Source organism: Phyllopteryx taeniolatus, chromosome 21 (genome assembly GCF_024500385.1).
Source record: "Phyllopteryx taeniolatus isolate TA_2022b chromosome 21, UOR_Ptae_1.2, whole genome shotgun sequence".
Taxonomy (NCBI): domain Eukaryota; kingdom Metazoa; phylum Chordata; class Actinopteri; order Syngnathiformes; family Syngnathidae; genus Phyllopteryx; species Phyllopteryx taeniolatus.
In genome coordinates this window covers 2,628,099-2,645,288 of record NC_084522.1, presented here as the reverse complement: position 1 = coordinate 2,645,288, position 17,190 = coordinate 2,628,099, and the positions used below count along the sequence as shown (strand labels likewise).

At 44.9% G+C, this 17,190-nt stretch overlaps 5 protein-coding genes across 5 annotated transcripts; 2 read left to right on the top strand and 3 right to left on the bottom strand.

Annotated features, from left to right (window-relative positions):
- Positions 1-338: 338 nt before the first annotated feature.
- lrrc14b (leucine rich repeat containing 14B) lies at positions 339-3,292 on the bottom strand. The gene is made up of 3 exons (XM_061759267.1): positions 2,526-3,292; positions 1,779-2,398; positions 339-1,300 (listed from the first exon to the last, which is right to left on the bottom strand). The coding sequence occupies exons 1-3, from the start codon at positions 2,799-2,801 to the stop codon at positions 634-636; spliced, it is 1,563 nt and encodes a 520-aa protein (XP_061615251.1). The 5' UTR covers positions 2,802-3,292; the 3' UTR covers positions 339-633.
- Positions 3,293-3,427: 135 nt separating this feature from the next.
- gatad1 (GATA zinc finger domain containing 1) lies at positions 3,428-5,981 on the bottom strand. The gene is made up of 5 exons (XM_061759281.1): positions 5,527-5,981; positions 5,190-5,312; positions 5,056-5,115; positions 4,806-4,989; positions 3,428-3,731 (listed from the first exon to the last, which is right to left on the bottom strand). Exons 1-5 carry the CDS (start codon positions 5,716-5,718, stop codon positions 3,553-3,555), a joined length of 738 nt encoding a protein of 245 aa, XP_061615265.1. The 5' UTR covers positions 5,719-5,981; the 3' UTR covers positions 3,428-3,552.
- A 644-nt stretch (positions 5,982-6,625) lies between these two features.
- On the top strand, positions 6,626-8,344 carry chrac1 (chromatin accessibility complex subunit 1). Its single transcript, XM_061759288.1, has 3 exons — positions 6,626-6,876; positions 7,345-7,471; positions 7,781-8,344. Exons 1-3 carry the CDS (start codon positions 6,724-6,726, stop codon positions 7,867-7,869), a joined length of 369 nt encoding a protein of 122 aa, XP_061615272.1. The 5' UTR covers positions 6,626-6,723; the 3' UTR covers positions 7,870-8,344.
- Positions 8,345-8,459: 115 nt separating this feature from the next.
- On the bottom strand, positions 8,460-11,552 carry si:ch211-57n23.1 (uncharacterized). Its single transcript, XM_061759286.1, has 3 exons — positions 11,241-11,552; positions 9,840-10,351; positions 8,460-8,880 (listed from the first exon to the last, which is right to left on the bottom strand). The coding sequence occupies exons 2-3, from the start codon at positions 10,340-10,342 to the stop codon at positions 8,739-8,741; spliced, it is 645 nt and encodes a 214-aa protein (XP_061615270.1). The 5' UTR covers positions 10,343-10,351; positions 11,241-11,552; the 3' UTR covers positions 8,460-8,738.
- A 762-nt stretch (positions 11,553-12,314) lies between these two features.
- Positions 12,315-17,148, top strand: pip4p2 (phosphatidylinositol-4,5-bisphosphate 4-phosphatase 2). Its single transcript, XM_061759280.1, has 7 exons — positions 12,315-12,794; positions 13,466-13,614; positions 13,697-13,803; positions 14,461-14,584; positions 15,030-15,082; positions 15,391-15,481; positions 15,786-17,148. The coding sequence occupies exons 1-7, from the start codon at positions 12,497-12,499 to the stop codon at positions 15,927-15,929; spliced, it is 966 nt and encodes a 321-aa protein (XP_061615264.1). The 5' UTR covers positions 12,315-12,496; the 3' UTR covers positions 15,930-17,148.
- Positions 17,149-17,190: the final 42 nt, after the last annotated feature.

The window sequence follows — 17,190 nt, the reverse complement described above, 5'->3', positions numbered from 1 at the left end:
TACTCTTGTAGGATTGACTTTTCTCAAACGCAAATGATCTGGGGAAAAAAAATACAAATGTATTTATTGTGAGGGTCCTACATTTTGGTTTATTTTTCCCCCCCAAAATAATTGTTTTTCCCTATTTGCATATTTTGGTAACCTATCCTATTGTTACTTGCGAAACACCAAACTATTTATTAGTGTTGCTTTAGCGCTATCTGGTGGCATCTTGGTGTCAAGGAAGTATGTCGTCGTGTAGCTTCACTGGACTTTAGTGTACTTTGCTGCCATCTTGTGGCATCTGTAAGCAGTTAAACCTTTTCAGGGTGTGTCAATTCCAGATTTTCGTGAATAGCAGGGGTTCACTTGATATTCATTTTTAACAAAACGTATTTCTCTTGAATAAAATGCATTTTTATATTTGAATGTCAGGTTTCAAGTGTCATAATTAAAAAAAAAAAAGACTTTCTTTGAAAGTGCCTTTTTTTTTTGGGTCAACAGTAAGTTCAAGTTGGGTTATTATGCAATTAGCTTACTGATATGTAGAGACAGGATACCCCGAAGTTATAAAGTCAGAAGTGAACTCAAGTCACTATATTACACATTATATACACACACACACACACTGAATTGATGAAGTGATCTGATTGGTCAGTTGTTTTTGTTTGCCCTTCTGTCGTTGACTTCTGCGATGGTCTCTATAAAGTTCCCCATGACTTTGTTAAAGGATTTCAACATGGACACCCCCAGCTCATTGTCGGTCTCGTGAATATCCGGATCGTAGGCGCCCATGAGGGGCGTGCGCACCTCCACATCCCCTCTCCCGGCTCCCGCCAGGATCCCGAGCAGCTGCTCCCTGACCTCCTGAAAGAGCGCCACGTCGTACCGAAGCAAGGCCGTGTCGTCCAGCGGGTACGCCGCATCCAAAGGGTAGCATTCGCGAGGAACTGGGAGCTCCACGTACCCAAGCTTGGGGAACCCTGCCGACAACGCCGTCACGAGCCTCCGCTGGGCCCGTGTGCTCAAAGGGTTGCCCAGCAGCTTGAGTTCCTCCAGCGCCTGGCAGCGGGACAGCGCCTCCGCCAAGATGTCGGCGTCCTCCAAGGCGCACTCCTCCAGGGCCAGGCCGGCCAGCGAGGCCGAGCAGCGGCCCAGCAGCTTGAGGAAGGCGACGGCGAAGTCGTCCAGGACGGGATGGCCGCTCAAGTCCAGGCGCACCAGGTACTCGCTATGCAGGCTGTTGGCCAGGTAGGTCATGTCAACGCGGCTCAGGCTGCAGTTGGCTAGCTCCAAGCTTTCAAGGGGCGTCTGGAGGGGGCTGGCTCAGGCAAAAAGATGACTTATTTCAAATGTTTCCACAGTTTGGAAATATGTATTTTTTTTAATAGATCACAAATATTTTTTTCCAAGCAAAATAAATGACTTCTTGAAATATGACCCCCCCCCCCCCAAAAAAAAATATTTCTCTTAAACTTTCCAAAAAGTAATATCCATCTTTATTCCAGAAATTAACGCATTTGAATTATGACTATTTGATTGCTTTATTTCAGCTTTCATCAACTGTTTTTTTAAATTTTATTACAATGTATTCTTGCAAAAAAATAAAAATTCTTGGAAATTTGTACTTTTTCTCTTAACATTTTGTTTACCAAATAAAAGATTTTTTTTCTAATTACAAAGATCTCAAACTAATGACTTTATTCAACTATTTTCCAAATCAATACCATTATAAATTTTTTTTAAATGTTTTTTCCCCTCAAATGATGAATCTTGCAAGATTCCAACTTTTGTCCCACCTGAGTAGTTTCCTCAGATGTCCCGTGAGCGTGGAGAATCCCACGGAGAGCTCGGTCAGGCTCGTGAGTTTCGCCATCAGGTTCCCGAGGACGGCCATCAGCTGTCGGTCATCCGCTCCCAACCTCCTGATGTCTAGCGCCCCCGTGGGCAGCGTGAGGGACCGCAGCCTGGGGAAGTCCACCCTAGACAGCAGCACCTCCAGGTGAGCGGCCTGCAGCGGGACGTTGTGCACCACCTCCAGCTTGTGCATGGCCTCCGGCCGGGCCAGTCGGAGGACATAGAAGAGCTGCTTGAGGGTGAGCGAATCTGCGCGGAGGGTCACGAAACGTGGCTTGAGGGCCGAGTAGCGCGCCAGTATCAAGGCCTGCGTCACCAGCTCGTAGTTGCGGCCCGTGACGAAGCCGTTGAGGCGCACGTCCACGGCCGAGGGGGGCACGCGGGCGCCGCCCTCCACGGTCGCCGCCGTCTCGTAGCACAGCTGGCTCAGCAGCCCGGTGCGAGCCCAGCGGCCCAGGGTGGCCCCGCACGGGCACGCCTGCCGCTCCACGTCCCTCAAGGACGTCAGGTCCACCGTGTGCAGGACTTTGGCGTACGTGCTCGGCGGAGACAACACGAAGTCCTTGGGGAAATGAAACAGTTGCAACAAGACGTTTTTTGAGCCTGGACAACTTCATTTATTACTTTAATAATTCAATGAATTTGTGAAGAAGAAAGAATCCAAATTGTAGAAAAGTCAAAGAATCTACCTTCAAGCCCGTGAAAAGCGCCGTCAGACATGGGCGGCACGTGCGCGAGGTCAGGTCGGCGGGGCAGTCGGCCGTGCGGCCCAGGAGACGTCCCAGGTGGAGCTCGGGCAGCGGCCACGTGCGCACGACAGCTCGCAACAACTGCGGGCGCTCGTGCAGGTAGCAGGCCTTGAAGAGGTGCGGGTACGCGTGGAAAGAGACGCCGGCCAGGTTCTCTTCGGCGCTCGGGCCGCTCTGGACGAAGGCCTCTGATGACAAAAAGCTCAGCGACTTCATGCCTTCACCTCAGGCGGGTCGTCGTTTGGCTTTTGTGAGGAGCGGGTTGTTGTTGTTGTAATGTGGCGCGAGGTCTCGTGGGAGGTGAGAGAGGGGCGGCAGGTTATTTATAGGAACAGCTGTCTCTCGTCCTGTGCCGGTCACGCAGACTGTTAGCGCTGACCCACTTTTTCCACAGCGCATTTGCTCATTTTCTGGCGTAATCTCACGACGATCCCATTGGCCGAAAGTCGGATCTTTCCGATGAAAAGTCGTAAAATTACACAAGTTAAAGTTGTATTTTTTTCCCCAATAGAAACAAAAAATGCGTCGTACCTTGACTTACGAGTGCCCCAATTTAAGAGTTTTTCCAGTTACGAGCTGCCCCTCGATTGAGTATTTTGCTTTGCGTGCCAAAATTTGACTTTGTGAGCTTCGGACACTCCACCACAAGATGGCGGCAACAAACTTAACACTCGACCAGCATCGGTTCGCGTTGTTACTGGTAAGCGATACCTGTTGTTTTGTGTTCTGTTGTTTAACAAAGGCAAAGTTGAATTGTTATAAATATGAAAAACTGCTCAGTAGACACATTTTAGGAGATCTTAATGGAAACAAGCAAGTCTGCTGAGTGACTGCAAAAGAAATACAAAACTTTTGACATTTATTTTTTCCGCATATCGCTGGTCCGAACCTGTCTGTCTTTTTTTAAATATATACATATTAACACATGACTGTACAAATATATAAGTTGGTTAAAAGGGTGGCTGCGCTACACACACTCTTTGACGGCAAGGGCGGGCGTGGGTCCGATGTGCGTCCAGATGTAACCCTTCTGCGGGCGCACGGGGACGGTGGGGAACGGCGAGCTCCGCGACTTGAAGTACTCGGACGGCGCGTGGCACACGAAGTCCAGGTACTCCATCTTCCTGGGCAGGTCCTCTTCCGGACCTGGAAGCAGAAACAAAACAAAAAAAAACAAGAGTTCAGGCACATGAAGGTGGCCTTTGACGAGAAACACAAGTCACATTGGCAGAGGAGTAATGCGTGCAGATTAGCGATGAAATGGTACGCAAATTTCAAAGCCAGATTATAAAGATAAATGCTTAAAATATTAAAATATTGGACAAAAATATACATTATGTAAAAAAAAAAAAAAGAAAAATCTGACAAAAGTTGCACAAATATTAGGGGAAAAGATATTTTACCCCCGCCCCCCAAAAATTGAGAAAATATACAAATATTAGGGAGTAAAATAGAAAAATATTTGACAAGATACACAAAAATAGGAAAAATAGAAAATATACAACACAAATGAGAAAACAAAAATCTCACAACTATATATTACAAAAGAATACACAATGAATAGAAAATTGTTGCTGAAAAATAAAGTAGAGAGAAAGACAACTATACAAACATACAATACAAAAACAATTGAAAATACACAAATATCGGAAAAATACAGATATTACGATAAATACAATAATTTAGGACAAAAATATTGTAAAAAAAAATATACAAATCCCCCAAATTGAGTCACATCCTCTCGTTCCCAAACTGTTTTGAGTAACTACAGTAGCTATAGAAAGTCTACACACCCCTGTTCAAATGGCAGTTTTGTGACATACAAAGATGAGAATAAGCTCAACCATTTCAAAACTTTATAACCTGTACCAATTCCGAAAAATCTTTTCATGAGAAGAAATGGAAAGAAACAATTAGATAATCTGGTTGCATTAGTGTGCACACCCTCCTGCGAACAGGAATGTGGCTATGTTTTTTAATATGAACCAATCGCATTCAAAGTCATGTTAAATGGGAGTCGGCATTTGTCCCCATTTAAAGTGGCGCCGATTAAACCATAATAAAGCGCAGCTGTTCTTGGAGGCTATCTTTGTCTCATTTCTGTATGCCACAAAAACCTGGCACTTGAATGGGGGAGTGTAGACTTTTTATAGCAACTGTCCTTCCACTGTCGATTAGGTGTGTTACTCCCTGGAGTGGTCACGTGACCTTTCGGCTTACCTAATATGTAAGTGCCGGGGTCAAAGTGGTCTTTGGGGCTGGCCTGGGTAGGAATGAGCCAGGTGAGCGCGGCGCTCTTCTCGCAGTACTGGTCCTGAACGAAGCCTCGTATCTGGGCGTAGTACGCCTTCCCGTCCTCCTCGTCCGTCACCTTGATCACGTCGCCGATCTGGTAGTACACGCCCTGACGGGGACGCCAGATCGCTTAGAAAAGTCCAATGCGACGGCGCGAGGAAATCTGACCGAATACCTTATAAAACACGGACTCGGCCGTGATGATAGTGGAGACGGATTCCGGCGCTTTGATCGGCTGAGGAGGAGAGATCGGGGTCAACGAGGGAGGAAATGGAAGGCATTCAAGCAACAGATGCGCGCGGGACTTACATTCTTGAGTTTAAAAATGTGTCTCCTGCCCTTGCCTTTGGTGGACACCTTCTTCTCGGACGCGGGGGCTTTATATTTGGTGCTCCTCAGGCGTGCCGACCTCCTGTGGCTCTCCTGCTTCGACTGCAACGCACACAAGAAAATCAGCTTTCGTCTAAACATTGGGCGTTGTACAGGGTGAGACAAAAGTAGGCTCGACTTGCAAATGTTCTTTCCTTCCACCTCACATCTGCTTTTCCCCCCATTCTTTCCTTCCTTCCCTCCCTGGCTCAAAGTATTTGCCGTAAGTGTTTTTTTTTTTTTTTTTATGCGTTCCAGTGCGATTCTCTCTTTTTACCTGCTTGCCGCCTCCATTGCTGGGCTGAGCGCCGGAGGACGCGGAGGTTCCTGACGCCCCACCGCCGCCGCCACCGCCGCCGCTCTTCACCGAGCAATTATTGCACAAAATGTCGCCCTGGTTGCCCTTCTTCCACATGGACGACGAGTTGGTCTTGCAGACGGCGCAGCATGGCTTCAGGCCCAGCGGCATCCTTCGCACAATGAACACAACGAGCCTGCTAGCTGATTTTCATCCGTAAACGTGATGATGAGACGCCATACAACGGCACCGGATCATGTGTGATTACACCCTTAATGCCGCATAAATTCAGCTGATTGTATGATGTAGAATAAGACTACTTATCACAGGAAAATTGTCTTCTTAACATGTTTATTTAAGCCAGTGGGAAATTGTAAGTTCTTCTTCGTCGCTGACGTTCCCGTTCTTCTTCTACGGTTTTTTTCTGACGCGTTCGCTCGGCTGCCACCTGTCGGATTGGTGCTTGATAATCACGGTTAAATGCGATTTTGTTACATAATTTTATTCACCAGTATCATGCGAGTTTCTTTATCCTTATTCTATATATAATTTTACTGTATTGTAACTATCTGATACATTTTCAATGTTATGTTTTACAGACAACAAGCTTTTTTTTTGCTTCTACGTTTTTGTGACTTAAGCGATGAAAGTTAGTTTAATAACATACATTTATTCCCCATTATCACGTGTGTTTCTTAATTTCTCGTGTTTCGAATGTATATTGATATATATATATATATATTGCTACTGGAAGGTATAGCTCACGGTTAAAGTTGTGTGATTAATATATTGCAACATTTTATAATGTAATATATTATCTAATTCACGATGTAGTGAAAAAAAATGCTCGGATCGACACTATTATGGTTTTATTACCTCCCGTGTTAGTGGCAACACTTTCGGTAATTTTATTTTATTTTTTTGTTACCCACACTTTTTATTATTTTTTTCACTCTATTTGAGTGAGAAATTGGTTAAGCTATAGTAGTATGCTTTTTTTTTTTTTTTTAATAAAATAGAATTAAAAAAAAATCGATCCACTGTGTGGTAATTTTATATCGGAAGTATTCCGCTCCGACAGGGGGCGCTGAGGAAACGTAACGAGCGCGTGAGGGTCAAAGAAGAGCGTCACCATTCAAAACAATACTTTGGAAGAAGTTGACCCTCTTCTTGAAGATGTCTCAAAGTAGCCCGGACAAAGAGGACCAAGCGCCGGCTAGCAAAAAGGGCGTTTCCCTTCCTATTTCCAGAGTGCGCTTGATCATGAAGAGCTCCCCGGACGTGTCCAATATTAACCAGGAAGCCCTTTTCCTCACCACCAAGGCAACGGTAAATAAATGCTAATGTTAGCATCTCGGCTTGCCTAATAAGTGGCCGGTCTGCTTGTTCGTGGTCTAAACAAGCATTTCCCAACTTTTATTGGACCAAGAAATAGATTTCACGTTAGTCTCACTGCATACCAGCGAACAAAAATGTCGCAAAAAGTATATCACATGCTCGATGGGAAATCTGAAATCTAGTTGAGTACAAAACTGCTATTTTGTTGTATAAATGGCAACAGGTAAACACATAGGTGAATTGCACCTTCTGCCATCTAGTGGAGGAACTTTAAACTGTTCTGTATGTCACTATAAGTTGTTGGCATAGATGAACCAAGTAGTCGTGAAATAATACATTTCTGATCAATTCGGTAACAAATTCCTGCGGCACACGTGGTGATCCTTCACAGGACTGTGGCTGGCAATCACTGCTGTAAAGTACTTTTTTTTTTTTTTTTTTTGTGCGTTTTTGTGACAGGAGATGTTTGTTCAACACTTGGCGCTGTCGTCGTTCAACAACGGCCGAGGAAAGGAAAGCAAGAGTTTGTCCTACAGCGACCTGGCTGACGCGGCCGAGGAGATGGAAACGTTCCAGTTTCTAACAGGTGACACCCACAATAAACTCGCATCAACCTTCTAGAAAGACTTTCAATTGTTCATCTGGCTTGGATAGTATTGTACAGTTACTGAAATACCTTTCTGTTTAACCCTTAAGAAGTCCTTTCAATATTCTCATGTATTTAATAACAAAAATAACCCGTAACTACAGTAAAAAATATGATACAGTATATGCATCTTGTAAAAGTACTTGAGCCTGAAATATACATACCGCAAATATTAACATGAATATAACGTAGCAATGAAACGAAGACGTTCAACTGCTAGAAGCGAGGCGCTTGTTTTCCCCTGCGCAGATATCTTACCCAAGAAGATCCTAGCCCGCGACTACCTCAAGTCTTTGGAGCAGATACGAGAAGAGGAAGCAGAAGAAGCCGACTTGTAAAACCAAATGGACACGTGCGATCACTGAATTTTTACCCTCCCGGAAAGACCGATAGGAGTCTCGTTGACGTGGGACCACTGAGCGATCGTGCCGTCGAAGCCGCGAAGAGCGCCGCTGTATCATGTGGACTTGGTACATACGTGGGGCAGTGCTCACAAAAAGACAGCGGCAGATCACCTTTTCAAAGATTTCAAATGTATGCGGAGTTCCGCTGGTCCGGGGAATCCCGCAGCGTGCGCGCGCGACTTCGTACGGCCTCTAAAAACCTTGATCGAGCGAACGCTGCATTGTAGCGTAGCAGTAAATGGCAAAGTACTAGGCCTGTTGTTCTATTTCTAACAAATTGCTCACGCTGGAGCTGAAATACTTGAATTTTGATGTTTGTTTGGAGTATTTTGCACCTTGTGTAATAAGTACAAAAAAAAGGTTTGCTTTTTGTACATTGCTGCTGATTAAATCTCAAATCTTTTCAAAATATGGTTTTGGATCAACCTGGGAGAGCTTCCATATAATTTCAACTCAAATCTGTTTAGTCTACGTTCCTAAATTACATGCTTCAAACCAAAATGTCTGAATTCTGTAATGATATGTCCCGTTTGGTGGTTCAGATGTTTTATTGCCACCTACTAAATTTCCCATTTCCATATTACACTTAATCTTAGTACAGTTTACTAGAAAATACGCAATTCCAATTTCTAAAATGACATCCCATCATGAACACAGATGATGTTTCAAACTAAACTAAATCAGGTGACCGGTGCACTAGTAGTGCGATGGTTACAAGCCGCAAGTCACGACAACAAGAGAGAGTGCGACGCGCTCCACGTGCAATCATCGGCTGGTTGTCGTCGTCGTCGCCGCCGCCGCGGTCACTGGCGGATGAGCTCGTACAGTCGGAGCTGCATGTGGATCAGATTCTCCTCCAGGGCGGACAAGCTCGCCTCCAGGGAGGACGCCAGGTGCGAGCGGGCGGACGCCGACTCCCTCGTGTGGGCCAGATGCTCCTTCATACTTCGCAGGGTGCGGACCATAAATCGCAGGTAACGGAGAAGTACATGACAAATCAATTTTGGAGTTCAGCAGTACCTATACAATGCCACTAGGTGACAGTGTTGCCCTGCTAATGCCTTCCTGTTCCCTCTCGTCTCCCTTTATGGAGTGAGTAGTTTTACTTTATTCAACTTGATTAAGCGGTGTAAAACGTATTTTGAATGTAGTTCAAGCTAGCTACAACGCTCTATGGCGGTAGTTTAAGTGGTGGTTTCTGGGTTCCGAGCTGGCTGGTTTGCCGTTTGCTCTGTCAAAATGGCCGTGTAAACGGTCACGCCACGAATCTGGATTCGATCGGGATCGAAGGGGCTAACATTACAGCTTCTGCGCCCCTGCGTACCTCTTTTCGCTTCAGTTTGAATCGCATAAAATTTGGCAGTAATGAAAAAATAGGGATGGAAAATTCTTACTGAAGACTCATCGAGTAAAATCATAGAAATTGATGGTATAGAATCGTAAAAAGGGACCTTAGAAACAGAATGGGGCCCGTATAATCACAGCAAGCGACTATAGAATCATAGAACGTTACTAGCATCATAGAAAATCATAATATAGAATTGTAAAAAGTGACTCTAGCATCATAGAAAATGGAAGTGACAGTGTAGAATCACTGAAATTGGGAGTGTAAGATCCTAGAAAGTGAGCGTGTAGAATCAAAGAACGTGACTGCAGAGTCAGGGAGTCTAGCATCAGAGACAATGATCGAATACAATCAGAGGAAGTGACGACAGAATCATAGAAAATGAGTCTAAAATTATAGAACGTGAAGATTGTAGCATCAAAGACAATCATAAAACGTCAGTGTACACGTATCCAAATTGATGCAGTAGAATTGAAGAAATTGACCACAGAATGAGGCTGTGTTATCATAGAAAGTGTCAGTGTAGAATCCGAGAACTTGTGAGTGTGGAATGCGTCACCTCGTGAGGAGTCTTGCCCTGTCCTTGCCGTCTTTCCTCTTCTCCTCCAGGGACACGAAGACCTTCTCCATGGCGTCCAGGCCCTCGGCAACACTGCGGTGGTCCGAGAGCACCCCCAGCACCTCGTCCCTGGCCTGCAGCTGGTAGGAGGGCCCCCCTTCCTCCACGCCGCAGGAGGAGGTCACGGCCTCCAGGGCGGCCCGGTTCTGCAGAGCCAGCAGGCGAGAGCGGGCCAGCTCCTCCGGCCCGGCCGCGTTCTCCCCGCAGATTTCCCACGTGGGCGACGGCAACCAGAAGCGTTGCGTGCAGTTCGCCGACCCCGCGGGGCTTCCCGCCGCCGTTGATTCTGGGGGGCTGTCGGCTAGGAAGCGGTACACGGGGGGCGAGCCGGACCCCCACTCGTCGTCGGTCCGGCCCTCCCGCTCTTCGGAGACGTCTTCGGGCAGCGAACATGCGCAGAAGCCTAGCAGAAGCCAGGTCCAACTCGCTGACGCGCACAACATCGCCAAACTCTGAAACACGCACACAAAGGGAGAATTCGTCTCATATCATGAATTGTGAAACACAACAACACAATTTAAAAAAACAAAACAAAAAAAACAATCACAAATAATGTAAAATATATATATGAGCGATAATGAGATAAATCAATTTAAAAACAATTTTGTACTAGTGCAATTTTAAAGATAACATTAGAAAATAAACTTAAATGAAAATAATTTCTTTGAAATAATGGGGGAATTAATACCCCATTATTTTATTAACGTCAATGTTTTTATTTATATTTTGTTATGAATCACTTTTCAATTGTTTTCGGTCAGAAATGTATGACATCAATTCAGAAAGCTTTAACTAAATATTTAAATTACTTTTAAAAAATGATCTGTTTAATAAAAAAAAGAATACTGTAACTGTATTGATTTTTTTCTTTAAATATATGGTAATAATATTGTATTTTGAGTGTATCATATTTCAATATATCACATAAAGTTACATTTATTTATTTAATTTTTTTAATTACGTTGACATGTTCAATTCTTTAGAACAAGGTGAGCAACCTCCAAACAGTAAACGGACTGTGAGACTGCATTCCATGCATTTCTAACTTCAAATAAAACCTCAGAGAAAGTATTGCAAAAAGTCCTCCCAAAAAATTCATCGTAGCAGCGTCATATCATTCATAAATATGGTTATAAAAGATAAAATGCTTACTAATGGTTCCCTAGCCCTGCTCTAAAGTACACTGAAGCAGTCTGGTAATTGGCACTGGAAAAACTGAGAAACGCCCTGTCGCGTGTAGTCAATGCAAGTACATGGTCACAAAAACTTGCAGCATCATCCAAACTAAATGTCCTAGCCGGCTGTGTGAAAAAAATAAAAAATAAAAAAAATGCAGTTTACCTTTCAGAGGACGCTTTCGCAAGTGAACGACGACGTGCTGGAGAGTCGTGCCGCGTCTCTCCGCTCTGGCTGCCTGAAGTCATCGGAAAGAATGAGTGCTGGTCTGCAACGTGCACTCACCCTTTATTGGCCTGCACCAGCGACACCTCAAAAAAAAAAAAGCCCTAACTAAACTAATCATAAGCAGACTGCACACACAAACACAAGTCTGGGATAGTTTCTGGATCAAAAAGGAGTAAAAGAATGAGAAAAAGGGATGATTTGGCTCAGGCATTTTTCCGAGCTCCTAAACAACAGCAGACATTTGTCGTTTTTTTTTTTTGGAATAGCATAGAGGCTGTTTTGGTTTGGTTTTGTGTGCGTGCTGAATAACACCACCTGTGTTTATGAAGCCACAGGCCAGAACTTTGACAACTAGTTGGAACGGGAAGTGAGTGAAACGCGCATTTTGGAACAAACCTTCAAGTCGGTACAGACTGGCTGGCGTTTACAAAGATAACCACATTAGTAGCTGTGCATCATAATGACGGCTAGTTAAAAAAATGTGGACCCTTTCGTAGCGGTAAATAAGATCAGCAAAATATTAGAAACACCCCTCAGTTTAAGATAAGGTACATTTTATAATTATAATATAATAAAAGTGAGAGGAGCCAGATGAGGTGGCTTGGGCATCTGTTTCGGATGTCTCCCGGAAGCCTCCCCGGTGAGGCGTTCCGGGCACGTCCCACCGGGAGGAGACCCCGGGGACAACCCGGGACACGCCGGAGAGACTACGTCTTTTGGCTGGCCCGGGAACGCCTCGGGATCCCCCCCGGAAGAGCTGGATGAAGTGGCTGGGGAGAGGGAAGTCTGGGCGTCCCTGCTAAAGCTACTACCCCGCGACCCGACCTCGGATAAGCGGTAGATAATGGATGGATAGATAAAAGTCTCCTATCTATCTATCTATCTATCTATGTATGTATGTATCTATCTATCTATCTATCTATCTATCTATCTATCTATCTATCTATCTATCTATCTATCTATCTATCTATATATACACAGTGGAGTGAGTGTTTCATTTCGAGGATAAAAATTAAGAAATAAAAATAAAAACAATTATTTCGCTTAATAGCAAAATTAAAAAAAAATTGTTAAAACAAACTACAATCAAATCAAATGCATTCAAATCGCAAGAAAATTAGAATGAGTTGTTACAGTGACATCTATCGGTGGAGCTTTGCAACTGCGCCCACCGTTCGTTTGCGTGTCTGCGCATGCGCCTCACTTCCGCCCCTCCCCCTGGCGAGCAGGCAGGCGGGCCGTCCCGTGACGTCACCCACCCCGACCGGACCGCCGTCGCTCGCTGTTGGCGCCCGGACCTCCGGACGAAAAGAAAGCCACCGAGCCGACCGACCGAGCGAGCCGCCGCCGGGAAAGGGCTCGCCGCCTCCGGCCTTGCACCGACCATGGCCTCCGACGGCACGGACGAGCGCTCCCCGCTGCTGTCCACCCCCAACTCGGAGAACGTCACCCCCAACGCGCCGCCCTACCTACACGGTCCCAGCCCGCGAGGTAAAAACTGCGTGGCCGGGCTAGCTAGCGCCCGTGGGTGGGGGTGGGGTTGGGGGGGGTTAGGGTTCTGTGAAAAGTGGAGCACTGGGTTACGGACGAGAGGCCTGCAAGAATAACTGCGAGCCAGAAGAAATGCTACATCACCGCGCACATTAGGCCTGACGAGATGCCAACAAGCGGTCGTTTGATTTGCAAGCGCCAGAGAGACCCTCAAGGACACCCCGACACCACGACAACAACAGTCACAACACAATTATACGGAAAATAAACCAAACTCAAATGCGGGCCAATGCAATTCGAGTCACTAGGCGATTTTAAACTGCCGGGTTTTGAGTTTGTGTCTTTTTGTGGCTCAATATCACGATCAGGAGCGTTTGGTGTCCTCATCGCGATCCACGAGGTCATCCCGAAAAGGAAAATGCGTTTCCTTCATTTTATACCAGATTTTGCTTCATGGCGTCTCACTGTATTGCGGATTTTTGAAATCGCACATATCCTTTGAGATAGCAGATTTTCTTTGCTGTATCGCGGGATTTTGTGGAACCCAGTGGACACCCACACACTCGCGGTTCGGCACCCGCGGAATCAACCTGCCTCGGATTTTTCCAATTTTCATTTTTTTCCCGTTAATGTTATCGATAATGTCAACGATTTTCTTGTCGCCCTCCCAGCGGAACTCCCGCCGCCGTACACGGCCATCGCCAGCCCGGACGCGGGCGGCGTTCCCGTCATCAACTGCCGCGTGTGCCAGTCGCTCATCCACCTGGACGGCAAGCTGCACCAGCACGTGGTGAAGTGCACGCTGTGCAACGAGGCCACCGTACGTGGCCGCCGCCGCCGTCTCGTCCCGTACGCACGCCGGGAGCCGGCCGTCATTCGTGTCTCTTTTGTCGCCCTCGCAGCCCATCAAGAACCCGCCCACGGGGAAAAAGTACGTGAGGTGCCCCTGCAACTGCCTGCTCATCTGCAAAGACACTTCCAGGAGGATAGGATGCCCGCGACCCAACTGGTACGCAGTCAACAACAACAACGAGACCACTGCCAAATGAGCAGTTTCTCTGATTTTGCTCTTTCTTATTCTATATAATTTAAATGGAACACAAACTGCCGACACGTAATGTAACCCCAAAATTTCAAGTGCAAATATTGTCATCATCTAATTTTTAGGCAGAACTGTATGACCACATCGTAATAGTCATTGATTAATATTACAAAGATCATTTTAAATAAAAATTGAATGCATTTAGCTGATTTTCCATTCCTAGTAAGAAAGGTCAACGTAAAATGGAAAGAAAGTAAATCAATATAATTTTTTTAATGTAGTTATTTTTTTATTACATTTGATAAGAAGGCAATTTAATCATATGCCCATTCCTAGTAAACATTTTCTTCATTCTTTTAAATTGTAAATTACAATTTGTTTTATTATGTCAATAAATTAAGTACTTTAAATTGTTATTTTGTAATCTATTTTTAAAAATTCTACCCAAAAAAATGTAATTTAATCAATCAACAAAGTATTCGTGTTACACTTCCATTGACAATCAAAATGAAATGACTTTATTTGAATGTGAAACGTGACCACAAGCGAATGAGCAAAATGTCGTTGAAATGCATCCGTCCTTTTTTAATGTTTTTATTTTTGGAATTTGTCGTGGCCCGACAGCAGACGCATCATCAACCTGAGCCCGGTGATGGTGATCCCCGAGGAGCAGCCCGCCCAGCCGGCGCTGCCCGTGCAGCCCGAGGGGATGCGGGTGGTCTGCGGCCACTGCGGCAACACCTTCCTGGTAGCGACTCTCACGTTTTTTTTTTGTGTTTTTTTTTTTACACCAATTTCAACACTAATCAAATATTTTTCCCTGAATAAAATATTTCCCCCTCTGGTATATCAATTTGAACACAATCGCACAATTACACACATTAATATTCAAATACAAATACAAATCACAATATTTGTTTACGTTGAAGTATACATCTAAATCGGTAATAAAATACAATTATTATAAAATCACAGTGTTATCATTAAGCAATGATTATACTATCGTAGGCCAATTTTGCAATCATCAATATATTGGGGGGAAATACATACACAGGACACTTTATTAGGTAAACCTACGTATTTAGTAGATCTATAACCCTCTCGAAGAATAAGGATAATCCCAATAAAGTTATAGATGCGTAATTATGCCGTGCTGTCGTTAATTGACTGCGCGTGTGTGTGTTTTGTTTCAGTGGATGGAGGTGCGCTTCAACACGTTAGCCAAGTGTCCACACTGCAAAAAGATGTAAGTGCACACACGGCATTTATTGGTGATGGAGGCGTCACGGCTACGAAATAATGGAGAAAAAAAACAAAAAGAGCATGGGGCGGAGGAGGGGGGCCAGGAATCAGGTGAGGCCAGACCCCCCCCCCCTCCCATTATTATCCTTTCCCGTGCTGAGGCTCGAGTCTCATCACATGAGAGCCATGTGAGAGCTGAGAAGAAAGTCATGCGGACCCCGAAGGGCGCTCATTATGTGACCCGACCGACCGCAATCGCTCTCCTGCGCATTCCAACGACATTTTTTCTTTTTCTTTCTTTTTTTCCCCCAGCTCGTCTGTTGGCAGTGCACTCCCTAGGCGGCGCTGTTGCGCTTATATCACTGTAGGGATGATCTGCGTCTTCATTGGCGTGGGATTAACCGTAAGTGCCAGTATTCTTCTAATACATTGGTGTCACTTCACTATTCTTGTATTTTTTTTTTTTTATTTGTATATATTTGATCAGTTTCTTTTCTAATCCCCCACCCCCAAATTTCTAATATTGGTGCATTGTTTGAGCTCATATCTTTATTTTTTTAATTAATATTTATTATTTTATGTTTGTTTTTTTGTTTTTTTTGTTACCACTGCTTTTTTATTTTTGTGATATTTTTTAAGAAATCCCTACCAAAATGAACAACTTTGGCTCATTTTTTTTTTTTTTCCTTCCCCCCTCCTGTGGACAGGTGGGCACTCGAGACTTCGCCCGTCGCTACAACGCCACGTACGTGTCGTGGGCGCTGGCCTACCTGGTGGGCGTCATCTGTCTGGTGCGGGCGTGCTACTGGGGCGCCATCAAGGTCAGCTACCCAGAGAACAGCTTCGCTTAGGAAGCCCCGCCCTCAAACCTCATCTGACCTTTTAGCCTTTTGCTCCCGTTTGTCTCCACTTGCTGATGCAATACACGTTTTTATTTTTTTTCGTTTTTTTTTGGTTTTTTTTTAAAGTGAATGACCAAACTGAGACAAACTCATTGCACTACATTTTATTATTATTTTTTTTTTAAGTTCGTTTTGCTGCTCGTTAGTGACCAGCTGAAGGAAGCTGTGTGGCCATTTACTGTAATGCGGGGGGTGTCCTTACTATTCAAAAGGCGACATATCCGGCACGGGTGTTCATGAGGCAGAACGCACGAAAATCAGCAGAGAACTTATGCTGTGAAACACGCCGCTCTTTTGGATTAAAGGTGCCATTTTGCGGGGATTTTAGGCCGTGTCAAGCTAACGCAGTCGACTAGCTCAAACGCAAAAGCCGACAAACGCCATTTAAGTCAATTTGCTTGACGCCCACCAAAATCTAAGCATGTATGATAGACAGATGTAGGCAATAAATTGCTGAAGTTGTGACTTTTCGCCATAGGGTAATGGGCGGGGTTTAGGGGTCAACTTTGACATTTTGCCAAGAAATGCATAACGCCCCCCGGAGTGAGAGAAAATAATGACATCCAGCACCAGCGCGTCCAATTAGCACTCAATCCGGCACGTGTGTTCATCATAACAGGACGCACAAACATCAACATATAGCCAGCGCCTGGAAACACTCAGGTCGTCTGCCATTTTGTGTTGAAGGTTCGGACACCCCTGCTAATGCTAACGTAACCACTAAGCTGTACACTGACGAAATACTGTATCCGTGTGAGCGTTGAAACTCCCAACCGTGCCGACGTGTGCCCTGCAGTATTACTCGAGCATCTCGCCAACAGGAGTTAATTTATTATCGTTCACTCTTTTGTTTGCTTTTAAAGCAATACAGCAATCATTAAGTTCTTGTTATTTTTCTTTTTTTACATGCCATTGTCTGTCTGCCTGTCACCCGGTTTACGTTGCGTCACACAACACTCCCGCCTCCTGCCTGTGATCTATTTCAAAGAATGTAATCCTAGTGTAGCGCTCGGCATCCCGTGGCTCAACCGGTGGGTGGCGTTTTATTTTGAATGTGAAGTGGAGGGTGGCGACGTGAAAGAAAGAATGACTCTTTGTACATATTGCAGAGGGCAAAGCTTGGTTCTTTTTCAAAATGATTATTTATCAATAAAAAGACAAAAGCGGACTCGTGTTGTCGTCGTCTTGCAGCCTGCAAGTGTGTTTGTTA